This window comes from Salvelinus namaycush, chromosome 29, assembly GCF_016432855.1.
Source record: "Salvelinus namaycush isolate Seneca chromosome 29, SaNama_1.0, whole genome shotgun sequence".
Lineage (NCBI taxonomy): Eukaryota > Metazoa > Chordata > Actinopteri > Salmoniformes > Salmonidae > Salvelinus > Salvelinus namaycush.
The window spans coordinates 5,900,438-5,918,046 of record NC_052335.1 but is presented as its reverse complement, the minus strand read 5'-3'; the positions used below and the strand labels follow the sequence as shown (position 1 = coordinate 5,918,046).

Below are 17,609 nucleotides of genomic sequence, written 5' to 3'. Positions count from 1 at the left end.
TTTGAATTCCTCTCAGATTTCCTCTTTCCTATTTTCTATCTGTCCCTTTATCTCTAATTGTCTCTCATTCCATCTCTCTCTCTCTCTCTCTCTGTACTAATAACCTGGGTATTGATCCAGCTGTAGAAAGACGTGTCCATTTCCTGCTTAGTGGGAGTCAGCTGACACCCTGCTCTACTCCAACACACACACACACACAGAACCACGTAGCGAAGAGGAGGGATACACACCATGCACACACACACACATACCGCTGACAAAGTGCAAGGGAAATCACAATGAGCCTACAGTATGCATCCGTAAACAAGGAAGGACAATACAACAGACTGGTTCATTTCCATTCATTCACTTCCAGCCTCATACATGAACACTAGTGGTTCAGTTAGTGACAGTCTTGCATAAGACCAGATTTAGGAAACATTCATATAGCTAAAGGGGTTGAAATTGTTTTGTGAAAATAAAGCAGACTTGAAAGACCTTTTCATCTTTTCACAGCGCAATGGTGATTTCGGGGGTGTTTTTCCAATGTGTTGGAGATGAGAGGATGTGCCAGCCAGCAAGCGGCAAACCCCACGCAGACAACTGGGGGACGTGTGAGACAGACTCTCTTTCTCTCTCCCTTCTCGCCGTATCCCTCCGCCTCTTATAAGTCTCTCTCTGTTCGCTCTCTAGCCTTCTCCGCTTCTTCCCTATTTGTCTCTCTCTTTCTTTCTCCCTCATTCTCCCTATCACTGTGCTAACAGTATCCTGGCTGAAGCAGTGACTGACTGCCAGGGCCTCGTCCAAATCAAACAGGAGTGAAACAATTATCCCTCCGACCACAGAGACCCATGCTGGACAGCAGTCAGAGGAAAACCACATCGTATGCTGACTTTTCCTTCGTGCCTTTTACAGTAATACGAGACTGAACTGTGTCTGGATAACCCGTAGATGTACTAAAATCCCTCTAGCCTTCTAGCCAAGCGCTTAAAGGTGCTGCTTCTCACAATTGTACCGCAGCAGGGTTCATGTATTAGAGGTGGTATTGTAAGGAATGCCAGTACTTAAGCAGTGGAACATTTGTGGTGGTGGTTCTCTGTACAACCACTGCTCTAACCCCTGTATCTGTAACTTACTGTAGCCCTCACTGTAACTTACCATAGCTACATAGCCATCCTGCCTTAGCTGTAACTTACCATAGCTACATAGCCCTCCTGCCTTAGCTGTAACTTACCATAGCTACATAGCCCTCCTGCCTTAGCTGTAACTTACCATAGCTACATAGCCCTCCTGCCTTAGCTGTAACTTACCATAGCTACATAGCCATCCTGCCTTAGCTGTAACTTACCATAGCTACATAGCCCTCCTGCCTTAGCTGTAACTTACCATAGCTACATAGCCCTCCTGCCTTAGCTGTAACTTACCATAGCTACATAGCCCTCCTGCCTTAGCTGTAACTTACCGTAGCTACATAGCCCTCCTACCTTAGCTGTAACTTACCATAGCTACATAGCCCTCCTGCCTTAGCTGTAACTTACCATAGCTACATAGCCCTCCTGCCTTAGCTGTAACTTACCATAGCTACATAGCCATCCTGCCTTAGCTGTAACTTACCATAGCTACATAGCCCTCCTGCCTTAGCTGTAACTTACCATAGCTACATAGCCCTCCTGCCTTAGCTGTAACTTACCATAGCTACATAGCCCTCCTGCCTTAGCTGTAACTTACCGTAGCTACATAGCCCTCCTGCCTTAGCTGTAACTTACCGTAGCTACATAGCCCTCCTACCTTAGCTGTAACTTACCATAGCTACATAGCCCTCCTGCCTTAGCTGTAACTTACCATAGCTACATAGCCCTCCTGCCTTAGCTGTAACTTACCATAGCTACATAGCCATCCTGCCTTAGCTGTAACTTACCATAGCTACATAGCCCTCCTGCCTTAGCTGTAACTTACCATAGCTACATAGCCCTCCTGCCTTAGCTGTAACTTACCATAGCTACATAGCCCTCCTGCCTTAGCTGTAACTTACCATAGCTACATAGCCCTCCAGCCTTAGCTGTAATTTACTGTAGCTACATAGCCCTCCCGCCTTAGCTGTAATTTACTGTAGCTACATAGCCCTCCTGCCTTAGCTGTAATTTACCATAGCTACATAGCCCTCCTGCCTTAGCTGTAATTTACTATAGCTACATAGCCCTCCTGCCTTAGCTGTAACTTACCGTAGCTACATAGCCCTCCTACCTTAGCTGTAACTTACCATAGCTACATAGCCCTCCTGCCTTAGCTGTAACTTACCATAGCTACATAGCCCTCCTGCCTTAGCTGTAACTTACCATAGCTACATAGCCATCCTGCCTTAGCTGTAACTTACCATAGCTACATAGCCCTCCTGCCTTAGCTGTAACTTACCATAGCTACATAGCCCTCCTGCCTTAGCTGTAACTTACCATAGCTACATAGCCCTCCTGCCTTAGCTGTAACTTACCGTAGCTACATAGCCCTCCTACCTTAGCTGTAACTTACCATAGCTACATAGCCCTCCTGCCTTAGCTGTAACTTACCATAGCTACATAGCCCTCCTGCCTTAGCTGTAACTTACCATAGCTACATAGCCATCCTGCCTTAGCTGTAACTTACCATAGCTACATAGCCCTCCTGCCTTAGCTGTAACTTACCATAGCTACATAGCCCTCCTGCCTTAGCTGTAACTTACCATAGCTACATAGCCCTCCTGCCTTAGCTGTAACTTACCATAGCTACATAGCCCTCCAGCCTTAGCTGTAATTTACTGTAGCTACATAGCCCTCCCGCCTTAGCTGTAATTTACTGTAGCTACATAGCCCTCCTGCCTTAGCTGTAATTTACCATAGCTACATAGCCCTCCTGCCTTAGCTGTAATTTACTATAGCTACATAGCCCTCCTGCCTTAGCTGTAATTTACTATAGCTACATAGCCCTCCTGCCTTGGCTGTAATTTACTGTAGCTACATAGCCCTCCTGCCTTAGCTGTAATTTACTGTAGCTACATAGCCCTCCTGCCTTAGCTGTAATTTACCATAGCTACATAGCCCTCCTGCCTTAGCTGTAATTTACCATAGCTACATAGCCCTCCTGCCTTAGCTGTAATATACCGTAGCTACATAGCCCTCCTGCCTTAGCTGTAATTTACTATAGCTACATAGCCATCCTGCCTTAGCTGTAATTTACTGTAGCTACATAGCCCTCCTGCCTTAGCTGTAACTTACCATAGCTACATAGCCCTCCTGCCTTAGCTGTAATATACCGTAGCTACATAGCCCTACTGCCTTAGCTGTAATTTACTATAGCTACATAGCCATCCTGCCTTAGCTGTAATTTACTGTAGCTACATAGCCATCCTGCCTTAGCTGTAATATACCGTAGCTACATAGCCCTCCTGCCTTAGCTGTAATTTACTATAGCTACATAGCCATCCTGCCTTAGCTGTAATTTACTATAGCTACATAGCCATCCTGCCTTAGCTGTAATTTACTGTAGCTACATAGCCCTCCTGCCTTGGCTGTAATTTACTGTAGCTACATAGCCCTCCTGCCTTAGCTGTAATTTACCATAGCTACATAGCCCTCCTGCCTTAGCTGTAATTTACTGTAGCTTCTAGGGGTGTGAACATTTAAACTTTAAAATGTTTAAACTAAGTTGGGATCCTTAAGGTTAAGAAAAATCCCTAACCCGAAACACAATATCCCCCCCCCCCCCCCCCAGTGCAGTTATCATAAACCATTATCTTCCATGTTATAGCCTAACTAGACTATATGGCTCTAAAAGCCTGGGGGAAGTTGTGTAATTTAAATAAAACCAGCGAGGAAGAGGCAAACTTTCGGCTACTTTGGTGAATTTGCAAGACAATTAAGACTGCGAGATGCAGATCACCAAGACATATGCCCCTACCTCACCCTGGCCTGCCTGCTCTTTCTCTCTGCTGACACAAAAGTGTGTGTTCAGTCTTCAATCTGTTGTGTGTAGAATATCCTATTTTAGGCTATTCATGGGACCGGTCTTGCGAGCACGGGGTAGGTTTTTGTCTCATAATATGAAATTACAGTAGGTTACCGGTATCGCCTGTATCGATTACCCTTTTCAGGCCCCATGAAAGCGCCTCGGCTATGGCATGTTTGTTTGTCTGTTAGGGTAGACTACACTACGGCTTTTTAAACGCCGACAATTAACCTTCTCTGGAGACTTGAACGGCAGTTCACTTGTCTGTAAAGCAATGTATTTTCTGAAGCGGGACTAACTTCCATCACTAGGAGAACAGAACTCTACATTTTAGCCTTCCTGCTGCCTGTGCGCAGACCACTCTTTCCTAAACTAGTACGTTAAATAACGCGATTTAGCAAGACATTTCGTTGAAAGAAAACGCATCTATTTACCCTACCATAAAAAACACAGCATAAACAACACAGCAGCACATCAATCAGCAACGTTTATTGTCGTCAGGGAAACAATAGCACATTATATGCCAGACAGGAATATGACTGTCTGAAAGGGTACAGTCTTCTGACTCAGCACTTTTTTGAATTGTCTGAAAAGTGATCAACTATCCACGTTACTGTTGCTGCGTTCGATGTCTGTAAAGGGTTGCGGTAGATATAACCTCATTGTCTGGCTCTACCGGCCATACACGCGTAACAGGACCATTATTCTGCATTATGAATTGACGTGGAATTGTATATATTTTTCCTTCAAATATGTTTTGGATCACCGATCAAATAAATGTCCGTCTAAACAGTAAGAAGAATTGTCCATTTGTCACATCCCTTGTAGAAACATACCCTCCTGGCCCGGCTGTGTTAAAAGCTGCTTACCAGAGGAAAACTCAGCGAGTCTGTTAAAGCTGATCTAATCATCAGTTAGAGAGGAGAAATCTGACCAGTGATCATACACCAGATTACTACTGGGTGAAACCTGAAACCATGGATGGATGGAGGAATGGCTGACACAATGATAAACCACTGATTGCAACGATAAAGAGGAAGAATGTTTGGGTGGATGCAACAGACAGGCGTAAACATGATAAAGATAGTGCCGAAGACAAAAAAAACACTGACAAAAAAACAAAAAACATCGAGCGTGTGTCTCAGAGCATTCTGCAACCATGACGACAGCGGCAATATCAGGGAAGGATGCGCCGACGCACCATGCGAGCTGCAAGCGTTTACGAGGGGAAGAGAAGGCAGACGGAAAGAACAAAGAGCCCCGGTCTCTGCCACAAACAAGCTACAGCCACAACACACACACACACACACACACACACACACACACACACACACACACACACACACACACACACACACACACACACACACACACACACACACACACGGCTGCAGCCCTCAGAGACAAACACAACACAACAGCACCACTGTCATCACCCCAGCAGTCTTGGCAAGCTTCTTCACAGGGCATCAATGCCTCCTCCTCTCTTCTCTCCTCTCTTCTCTCCTCCTTCCTCATCCCCTATCAGGACCTTGACAATGACTGCACAGCTTACACATTAACATTCTAACCCCAGCCCCTCTGCAAGGACAACCATTCACAGCTGGCACATAGAAACACAATGTACTGGAACAGAACTGACATGGCGGTCCATTCCACAGGATAGACATGTACATTCATTCTGTACATTGGATTTCTATTTCTACATCCATTTGCAATCCCATCAAGCACCCTGCTCTCTAATAGACACAGGGCTCGACTATTGGTAGCTGCAAATCTCTACTGCATAGGCAATGTGATTATGAATGATGTCATTTGAGATGCAGCCAATAGTGAAGTAGATACCACCTTGACTGTGCTGTATGCTGCTCTGTCACTATTGCTCACTGCAAATTGGCTGTGGTCCTCACTACTGCACATAGCATTACAGTATCACTGTCTCCCCAGTGGTAACCTATCCAACCCAGTGTGGTGTAGCATCACAGTAACCTGTAGTGGTACCCAGTAGCCTACCTGACTTTAAACTCCTGCGCTGTGACCTGGACCTGGGCACCAGCAGGCACAGCCTCAGTACAGTAGATCTGAGGGAAGTAGAACCGGTGGGATTGCACGTTTATATCCATGGTGCTAGCTACCTCACATCCGACGCACAGCACAAGCCCAGCTACAGGAACGATTCAAGGATTTATCTAGTTTCTCCGTGCCTCTTCTGATTTTTCCTTTCCTTTCCCCTGGTCTGTCCGTCCAGGCTGTGGCGTGAGTTAACGATAGAGGTCAAAGGTTAGCGCTGGCATCCCAGTAATTCCCTCTCTCCGTCTCCGTACCTAATGGGGTTGCCGTGGATTCACAGTCACAGCAACGGAGAGATACAGCCGGGCTTCCCCCTCTCTGCGAAATACACAATCCCCCCTTTCCTCTCCTCTCTTCACTCGATCACCTCTGCTGGCTCCTCACAGACACACTAACCTACTTCCCCAGTAGCAACACAGCAATATACAGCCGTAGGAAAATAAATAAATACAAATGAAAGAACAAAGATGCTTCCAATGACAACGCCTTGAGGAAAGAGAAGGACGCAAACGAAACAACTCTTTTGGGTCCTTTTTCACCAACGCATCCTTTGCCACAGCAGCTATTTTAGATGAGGTGTGGGAGAAAAAAAGGAGAGAAAATAAAATAGGAAGAGAGAAAAAAGGGAATAAATGAAAAACAATAGAGCAGCCCTCAGAGTCTGAGAGGACTGAATGAGAGACGAGAGGAGAGCCCTTTGGGTTTTTTGCCGGTCGAGTGAGTGAGCGAGAGAGCGAGAGAGCGAGAGAAGGAGAGAGAGAGAGAAAGAGAGCAGTAGAGCAAGAAAGGGTTGCGGTAAAGTGAAAGAGAGCGAGAGAGTGATAGAGCGATAGAGAGAGAGAGCGAGAGAGAGATTCACGGTGCTGTGAGGCGTTGCCCTCACACTGCCTCTCCTCTGCGTGTCTCACTGGATTACAGCCTCCACTTCCATCCCTCTATCCCTCTCTCCCCTCCTCCCTTTCCCCCCTCCCCTCCCAGCTGTGATATGAGCAGTTGGCCGCCAGCCCCAGAGGCTGCTGGTCCTCTACTCCCCCTCCTCACATCCCTCTCTCCTCTTCCGGCGCTCTGATTGGACGGAAACAGGGATGCGTAAGCCCGCGCGGAGCGAGGGATGAGGAGAGAGCAGCGAGGGATGAGGAGAGAGCATAGTAGAGGAGCGACTGTTGTTAATTCATCCGATGGCTCCCGTCTTTCTCGCGTCTAATTCGAGGTGGCATGCCAGAGTGGGGTGGAGCTACAATACGGCTGTCTCTCTCACACACACACACACACACACACACACACACACACACACACACACACACACACACCACACACACCACACACACCACACACACACACACACACACACACACACATAGAGAAACACACACCGGTGGGTAAATAGAGATACCAATGTGTCTCTCGTTGAAATAAATATCTGAACCACAGATATATGAACAGACATAGAAGTACTTAGAGTACTGTATGCAACCTCCCATTGCCTTCACAAATGAAGCGTAGTCCGTTCAGAAGGGGAAACCCCTAGTGTGGCTGACGACGTCAGCTGGTATTACACCTATTGGGTTCACACTCTAATTACACACGGTCCATTCAGTCTACCAGTTCTACACGCTTCCTCCACGCCGGATGTCACGTGGTTGCCTGCGCCGGGTGCCTCTTGCTGCCGTGTTGCTGTAACTAGCGACCACACTCTGCGCCAGCTGTTTCTGATACCCCCCCCCCCAACCTCCACCTGTCTGGGTTTCTTCCTTCAGGGGATTTGGTAGAGCACATCGCGCTCACTAACTGCATTTATATTCTCATCTTCATATGACGCTGGGCTCTGGCAGTAAGCTACCCGGAAGGAGCAGAGCCCGAACGCCAAACCACGCAGTACTATATTTTCGAATGAATGGTTAAACGTGCACACCCATTTAGGTATTTCCACTGCATATCTTGTCCGTTTTGTCGACGTCACTCACTCTGGTTGGACGCCAAAACTACTTCAAAAGCCTGCGGTAAAACCACTGATCAGTTTTGCCACGTAAGTATCCGTCCATGTTCCAGATGACTGGAGAGGTTAGGTTATATATCTGATATTGCCGGAGATGAGCTCCATAATCTCATCTGTGGCTCTAATATCAAACCACCACACTAAAATCCCTCGGCTGCATCGACACATTCACCCGTAAGGGAAAAGAGAGAAGGAATTCATTCTATTCCTATGGAGACGGATTCCCATCTCTTTCCACAGTATTAGTAGCACGCGTCTAATTGTAATCACGTCTGTCATGGACCGTTCGATTATTATTGGTGGTTGATGTGATTGAAGGTTTAAAGCCGAGTGCAATACAGTACAGTGGGAATGTTTCTGATCACAAGAAGCAATTGATTCGTATCAGTATCCTGTGGTTCTTATAAACAGAGATACAGTATATTTAACTCAGATAGTATGAGGGGCACAAGGCCAGACCCAGATGCAGACACGGGAGGCAGATGGTTTGAGTCTTTGATATTTATTACATCCAAAAACGGTAGGTAAGAGAATGGTCGTGGACAGGCAAAAGGTCACAACCAGTTCAGAGTCCAGGAGGTACAGTGTGGCAGGCAGAATGGTCAGGCAGGCAGGTACAGAGTCCAGAAACAGGCAAGGGTCAAAACTGGGAGGATTAGCAAAAGAGAATAGAAAAAGAGGGAGCACGGGGAAAAACAAACCGGTTGACTTGAACATACAAGACAAACTGGCACAGAGAGACAGGAAACACAGGGATATACACACCGGGGATAACAAGCGACACCTGGAGGGGGTGGAGACAATAACAAGAACAGGTGAAACTGATCAGGGTGTGACAGACAGTGACCAGTAGAATGGAACCGTTGGCTACCAGACGGTTATGTGCCTGTAGTACAGGGACTGTGACTGAGTCTGTTGTTGTGTCTGTGCTCTGAAGAGAAGCTCAGGTCAATAAAACAGAGCGGCTGCCCCCCCCTTCACCAAACTGCTCCCCTGACAATAGAAGGCTCCTGGAATAACTGTGTTGGTCTCAAGCAACACACTGATTTGGACAGAGTACAGAAGAAATACAGCATTTCAACCACACTAGTCCAAGCTGATCCAATCACTCTGTCAGTCTGCCATCCACTCTCTACCTTTATTGAGCTAGTAGGAGTAATATCTCCCAACTAGGGCTGGGCGATATTCAGCATCATCAATACCGGTATACTGGTATGGAGACACATACTGGTACGGATTTTTACAATATCGTCTTTAACAATATGTTGTGCTAAATGCAATGAAAAGTTCTATTATCTGGACTACTTCACTAGAACGTTCCTTGCTCAGAAACAGAAAAAAACGGTCAAATACCATCATACTGTCAAAAATGTGAAAAATATTGTGATATGATGGTTGACCATGTCGCCCAGCCTTAATTTACTGGTCTTTGTCAGGTAGAGTCTTCGTCAAAGCTGAGCAGACAACCTCTCTGTCCAGTCTCTGCCATCTCTGTCTTTATTGAGCTAGTAGTAATGCAGCAACATTTCAACCGAGCTGAGCTGAACAGACAGTGTGCCATGGACACAGGCTGTGTCCAATCAGAACCTAGTGATCTGTGACTGCTGACACAATGAACTCTTCGTGAGGGCATTATCTAGTCTTTACTGACCATGGTGTGTGTGTGTCTGTGTCTGTCTGTGTGTGTGTCTGTCTGTGTGTGTGTCTGTCTGTGTGTGTGTCTGTCTGTGTGTCTGTCTGTGTGTGTGTCTGTCTGTGTGTCTGTCTGTGTGTGTGTCTGTCTGTGTGTCTGTGTGTCTGTCTGTCTGTCTGTCTGTCTGTCTGTCTGTCTGTCTGTCTGTCTGTCTGTCTGTCTGTCTGTCTGTCTGTCTGTCTGTCTGTCTGTCTGTCTGTCTGTCTGTCTGTCTGTGTGTGTGTGTGTGTGTGTTACTGTAGCAGTCAGACCATTCACATACCGCAGGGGAGACGATGTTCTTTTTTTATATATTTATTTTTTCAATTATTTTGGGGGGATTCTTTTGTTCCCCACTCCATAGTCAACTACTTCAACAAATTCAATAAACATGGCACTTTACAAACCAAAAGCAGTTCATCCATTCTCATAGATCATCATATAATGTTATGATGGGGGAGATGGCCTTCTGTCCAGCACAGGGAAAGGGAAATAGGGATACCTAGTCAGTTATACAACTGAATGCATTGAACTGAAATGTGTCTTCCGCCAGGAGGGAAGTGCATGGGCGTGTGTGTATGTATGTGTGTACTGACAGCTGTCCCTAAGCTGATCCTTGATCAGGTTTAACGGCTCTCTCCAAGGTCAGAGACCCGACGAGCCGTGGGATTGGGCAGGAGTGACAGCTGCAGCAGCCAATCAGATCCATCGCCTCTGCTGCCAATCAACACCCTGCCACAGCTGATTTGGCAAGTGCTCTCACAGGGGGGAGGGGCAACGTCAGGTTTAGAGTGGATGCCTTCTGCTAGTGCTGTTGAATCCCCTGCACTGACAGGAACCTCCCTTCCTATCTGCTTCATTCACCACCCCTGTATTAATGGCCTTGTTCAACACTCGCAGGGCTAGCTATGCTTTATTAGTGTCACGCACGCAGTGCTATGTAACGCCCCACATGTAGAAGTGTGTATAGCGAGTCACACTCCCTGTCATACAAACAAGCATACACGTGCATGCAAACACACACACACACACACACACACACACACACACACACACACACACACACACACACACACACACACACACACACACACACACACACACACACACACACACACACACACAGCGACTGTCACTGTCAATCGTAATCAAAACACAGTCACCACAGGCGCAGGTTTACGAACACATTTACTGCTACACAGCTTAAGAAGTTCAACAAGATTTTTCATCATTGACTAAAGCCTCACTTCACAACAGACGGAACACCAACTGTACAAAGTCTACAGTTTCTTACTTTCGTTCACATGTCGTTCGCCATAGGGGGCTTCTTGATACATTTGAAACGAGGTCTAGCAGGAGCCGCAACCGGACTAGATTGTGAACGACTGTTGGCGGAATGCACTGCTTGACTCCCGTGTGGGCGATCAACACAATATCGTTCGCCGAACTGCAGCCCCCCTTCCCCAAACGATCGTTCTTGAGTTCAAGTTTCTTGAGCAAAGGCTGTGTATGTTTTGGCTCTACAAAGCTGTGTCCATCATTACATTCAATAATCAATTCATTGCGTTCATTCTTGCAGAATGCGATCAATTATCAGTTCTAAATTCAGCAGGCTATCATATGAAATAGACTTTTGGAAGTGCCATCTTTCTTCAAAATACATGATGGGGATGATGACGCAATCTTTGCGAGAGGGAGTGTAATCTGATTTTATTGGTCCTCAACTCATGGCTCAGACACTTCATACAGGATAAATGGAGTTAGCCCATTGGGTTAGCCTGCCCTGGAGAAGGTTAGTTCTGAAGGATTCATTGACATAGAAATGTCCCGGGCTAAAAAGTGAGCCACTTTCGTGGTACCGGTTATTCCGAGTTGAACTCAGAGTTGACCAAAGTTACCGCGCTGACTCCTCAAACCGGATTTGTAGTATAGAGCTCAGCGAGCTGTTGTCAGCTCGAACGTTGTCATTAAAACCTTGATTGATTGGTTGACAAGATGAACTCTGCTCATTGATCAACCGTGCGCAGCGGCCACTCAAGACTTCAGCTAATTTATCTGCTTGCGTTTTTGCACCCTACCCCCATTGAGTCTATGAGACCGTTGTTACCGCGGCCTGTCTGTAAACACCTTTAATCCTGCTGTAGGACTCGTTGCGGCCAGCACAAGCAGGTCAAACAAACGACTAAAACGAAAAACAAATCATGGCTCTCGAGTCAGTAAAAAGACTCGTTCAAAAAGAAAGAACCGTTCGTGAACTGCTCATCACTAAACCTGGCCTACCCTATTCTAATATTCGTAGGCTACATCTGCGTGGCACCATCAGCATTCAGATGTTTATAAAACAGCTTTCGCAATATTAAATCATAGGCTTTATTAATTGAGGGACAACCAATGTAATTTGCTGGGTCATTGTTACCAAATGCACTGTAGAAAATAAATAATGTTTTACCGGCGGAGCTGTAACCCCCCCTAATCTGATAGTAGTAGATTATGAGTCTGCCCTATGGCTCAGCTCACATCAAATCAAATCAAATTGTTTTGATCACATACACATGCTTAGCAGATGTTATTGCGAGTGTAGCGAAATGCACATACTACATGACGAAGCAAAAACATTTTTTTTTTTTTTTTTTAAAGACTCTTTACACAGTACTTTGCACATTTGGCAGCAATTACAGCCTCGAGACTTCTTGGGTATGACGCTACAAGCTTGGCACACCTGTATTTGGGGAATTTCTCCCATTCTTCTCTGGAGATCCTCTCAAGCTCTGTCAGGTTGGATGGGGAGCTTCGCTGCACAGCTATTTTCAGGTCTCTCCAGAGATGTTAGATTGGGTTCAAGTCTGGGCTCTGGCTGGACCACTCAAGGACATTGAGACTTGTCCCGAAGACACTCCTGGGTTGTCTTGGCTGTGTGCTTAGGGTCGTTGTCCTGTTGGTAGGTGAACATTCGCCCCAGTCTGAGGTCCTGGAGCAGGTTTTCATCAAGGATCTCTCTGTACTTTACTCCGTTCATCTTTCCCTCGACCCTGACCAGTCTCCCAGTCCCTGCCGCTGAAAAACATGATGCTGCCACCACCATGCTTCACCGTAGAGATGGTGCCAGGTTTCTTCCAGGCGTGACGTTTGGCATTCAGGCCAAAGAGTTCTATCTTGGTGTCATCAGACCAGAGAATCTTGTTTCTCATGGTCTGAGAGTCTTTAGGTGCCTTTTGGCAAACTCCAAGCAGGCTGTCATGTGCCTTTTAGTGAGGAGTGGCTTCCATCTGGCCACTCTACCATAATGGCCTGATTGGTGGAGTGCTGCAGAGATGGTTGTGCTTTGGGAAGGTTCTCATATCTCCACAGAAAAACTCTGGAGCTCTGTCAGAGTGACCATCGGGTTCTTGGTCACCTCCCTGTCCAAGGCCCTTCTCCCCCGATTGCTCAGTTTGGCCGAGCTGTGGTTAGAAAGAGTCTTGGTGGTTCCAGACTTCTTCCATTTAAGAATGATGGAGGCCACTGTGTTCTTGGGGACATTCAACGCTGTAAAACAATGTTGGTACCCTTCCCCAGATCTGTGCCTCGACAAAATCCTGTCTCGGAGCTCTATGGACAATTCCTTCGACCTCATGGCTTGGTTTTTGCTCCGACATGCACTGTCAACTGTGGGACCTTATATAGACAGGTGTGTGGCTTTCCAAACTGTTTATGCTTTTTCATTATGGGGTATTGTGTGAAGGTGTCTGAATACTTACCGAATGCACTGTAAGTCCAGGCCACTAGTTCAACTAGCTCTTACAGTCTCACGTCAAAATTAGACGTTCATCCGTGTTTCATCCATGCATTACTTCCGAAATCTTAAGATTAGGTATTAACTCTGAATAATTAAGGTAAGGGTTAAGGTTTGGGAAACGCTTAAAACAAAAATCGCAAAAAATACTTTCTATCGCTGGATTTGAACATGCAACCTTTGGCACCAGAAACAGATGCTTACAACCATCCGCCATCCCTGTCCACAGCACCCTAGCAAAACCCGAAACCTATTTGAAGGTAACAGCACTCACTGTTGCACCTAGTGGCCGATTTCCACATCGTCGCCAGACGTCCTCTGAGATGGATGGACGTCGAATACTGACTTGTATCAAGGGTGACCTGGCTGAGTTTCAAGGTATCTTCAACCTCAATGTATGATTCAAACCTTGATTGGCAAACAACGATTTTTGCACTTATTCCCATCTCTCTCTCTACTGTATCTAGTAGCCCACTCTCTCTCTGGTGCACAGAGTAGTAGGGGCTGCCATGGATCTAGAATGACAGTAAATTGAATTATATCGGGTGGTCACCCCTAGCCCAGCAGAAACCAGCACACATATGGGTCACACGCCACCAACCACACACGCTAACACACATCAACCCAAATCAATACGCATCGAGCCAGATCGATGGCCCACACGCTTTCAGTGCTTAATGAAATGTCCTAATTCACTCACTAGGAGATTTAAGTGCATCCGTTATCTACACTGTATGACCAAAAGTATGTGGACACCTGCTCATCGAACATCTCATTCCAAAATCATGGGCATTAATATGGAGTTGGTCCCCCCTTTACTGCTATAACAGCCTCCACTCTTCTGGGAAGGCTTTCCAGTAGATGTTGGAACATTGCTACGGGGACTTGCTTCCATTCTGCCACAAGAGCTTTAGTGAGGTCGGGCACTGATGTTCGGCAATTAGGCCTGGCTCGCAGTCGGCGTTCCAATTCATCCCAAAGGTGTTCGATGGAGTTGAGGTCAGGGCTCTGTGCAGGCCATTCAAGTTCTTCCACACCGATCTCGAACAAACCATTTCTGTGTGGACCTCGCTTTGTGCACGGTGGAATTGTCATGCTGAAACAGGAAAGGGCCTTCCCCAAACTGTTGCCACAATGTTGGAAGCACAGAATCGTCTAGAATGTCATTGTATGCTGTAGCGTTAAGATTTCCCTTCACTGGAACAAAGGGGCCTAGCCCGAACCATGAAAAACAGCCCCAGACCATTATTCCCCCTCCACCGAACTTTACAGTTGGCACTATGCATTCAGGCAGGTAACGTTCTCCTGGCATCTGCCAAATCCAGATTCGTCCGTCGGACTGCCAGATGGCCAAGCGTGATTCATCACTCCGGAGAACGCGTTTCCAGGATAGAAAACAGCACTTGAATCAGACGATTGTTTCAGGGATACTATGGTTGGTGCATGTGAGTTTGTGTCTTAATGTGTTGGTCATTGTTGTGTGTCCTGTCATTGTAAATCATTGATGATGCATGCTGCAATAAAACAATTTCCTAAATAGGGATTAGTAAACTAATACTCTACTCTACTCTCACTGTTCGGCGGTCCCGTTCTGTAAGCTTGTGTGGCCTACCACTTTGCGGCTGAGCTGTTGTTGCTCCTAGACATTTCCACTTCACAATAACAACACTTTCAGTTGACCGGGTCAGCTCTTGCAGGGCAGAAATTTGACAAACTGACTTGTTGGAAAGGTGGCATCCTATGACGGTGCAACGTTGAAAGTCACATGGCTGTGTGCTCAATTTTATACACCTGTCAGCAACGGTTGTGGCTGAAATAGCCAAATCCACTAATTTGAAGGGGTTTCCACATACTTTTGTATATATAGTCTAGAAATAAACCACAGCTTGCCAGAAGTGTTACGCTATGAATGGGACCTGCTGGAGAAAAAGAAATGACCTAAACTTGTGTTTTACAGTATATGTACAGCATACTGACACCAGCTCCACTTCTTCCAATCGGGTTCTTCTAAACTCCTTCAGTGTTACCAGCGGACGTGACGGATGAGTCTCTCCGCTCGTTAGTCTCTTGTTAGCGGTCGGTTTACTGTCTCCTCATTAAAAGGTTTTCACTGATCAGTGTCACAGCAGCAGATTAACACGAGATCACACTGCTGCTGGCTGATCACAGTCACAGTACAGACAGTCAATCAGCAATTAACAGGAGACAGTAATAGCATCACACAGAGAAAGAGAGAGGGGGGCGGGGACTCTATATTCATAGCAATGAGAGAGTACTATCTGATGTCTCTATTGGTGTGACTTTGTGGAGCTCACGAAATGCTCAGAAAAGAGTGACAAATCAAGTTAACTTGAAACATGCATTTGAACACACAGGAAACAACAAAAAACAGAACGAGACACACACACACACGTACACACACACAAACACATCATGCCGTGGCTTAAACCGTGCCGTGGCTTAAACCGTGCTTACTGTCAAATCAAATCCAATTGTATTTGTCACATACACATGGTTAGAAGATGTTAATGCGAGTGTAGCGAAATGCTTGTGCTTCTAGTTCCGACAATGCAGTAATAACCAACGAGTAATCTAACCTAACAATTCCACAACTACTACCTTATACACACAAGTGTAAAGGGATGAAGAATATGTACATAAAAATATATGAATGAGTGATGGTACAGAACGGCAAGGGCAAGATGCAGTAGATGGTATAGAGTACAGTATATACATATGAGATGAGTAATGTAGGGTATGTAAACATATACAAGTTGCATTGTTTAAAGTGGCTAGTGATACATGTATTACATTAAAGATGGCAGATGCAGTAGATGGTATAGAGTACAGTATATACATATGAGATGAGTAATGTAGGGTATGTAAACATTATATTAAGTGGCATTGTTTAAAGTGGCTAGTGATACATTTTTTATATCAATTTTCCATTATTAAAGTGGCTGGAGTTGAGTCAGTATGTTGGCAGCAGCCACTAAATGTTAGTGGTGGCTGTTTAACAGTCTGATGGCCTTGAGATAGAAGCTGTTTTTCAGTCTCTCGGTCCCTGCTTTGATGCACCTGTACTGACCTCGCCGTCTGGATGATATAGCGGGGTGAACAGGCAGTGGCTCGGGTGGTTGTTGTCCTTGATGATCTTTATGGCCTTCCTGTGACATCGGGTGGTGTAGGTGTACTGGAGGGCAGATAGTTTGCCCCCGGTGATGCGTTGTGCAGACCGCCGTACCAGGCGGAGATACAGCCCGAAGGGATGCTCTCGATTGTGCATCTGTAAAAGTTTGTGAGTGCTTTTGGTGACAAGCCGAATTTCTTCTGCCTCCTGAGGTTGAAGAGGCGCTGCTGTGCCTTCTTCACCACGCTGTCTGTGTGGGTGGACCAATTCAGTTTGTCCGTCAGTCCGTCAGTTTGTCCAATTCAGTTTGTCCGAACTTAAAACTTACTACCCTCTCCACTACTGTCCCGTCGATGTGGATAGGGGGGTGCTCCCTCTGCTGTTTCCTGAAGTCCACAATCATCTCCTTTGTTTTGTTGACATTGAGTGTGAGGTTATTTTCCTGACACCACACTCCGAGGGCCAACACCTCCTCCCTGTAGACCGTCTCGTCGTTGTAGGTAATCAAGCCTACCACTGTAGTGTCGTCTGCAAACTTGATGATTGAGTTGGAGGCGTGCATGGCCACGCAGCGTGGGTGAACAGGGAGTACAGGAGAGGGCTCAGAACGCACCCTTGTGGGGCCCCAGTGTTGAGGATCAGCGGGGTGGAGATGTTGTTACCTACCCTCACCACCTGGGGGCGGCCCGTCAGGAAGTCCAGTACCCAGTTGCACAGGGCGGGGTCGAGACCCAGGGTCTCGAGCTTGATGACGAGTTTGGAGGGTACTATGGTGTTAAATGCTGAGCTGTAGTCGATGAACAGCATTCTCACATAGGTATTCCTCTTGTCCAGATGGGTTAAGTGGTTGTGGTTGCGATTGCGTCGTCTGTGGACCTATTGGGGCGGTAAGCAAATTGGAGTGGGTCTAGGGTGTCAGGTAGGGTGGAGGTGATATGGTCCTTGACTAGTCTCTCGAAGCACTTCATGATGACGGAAGTGAGTGCTACGGGGCGGTAGTCGTTTAGCTCAG

At 46.4% G+C, this 17,609-nt stretch overlaps 1 protein-coding gene across 1 annotated transcript in view; it reads right to left on the bottom strand.

Annotated features, from left to right (window-relative positions):
- The window catches only part of LOC120023935 (ena/VASP-like protein), a 47,462-nt gene extending 41,382 nt beyond the window's left edge, over nucleotides 1-6,080 (bottom strand). The window contains exon 1 of the mRNA XM_038968038.1: nucleotides 5,971-6,080. Within this exon, the coding sequence (XP_038823966.1) occupies nucleotides 5,971-6,080 (110 nt within the window). The remainder of the gene's footprint in view (nucleotides 1-5,970) is intronic.
- Between the last annotated feature and the right edge of the window lie 11,529 nt (nucleotides 6,081-17,609).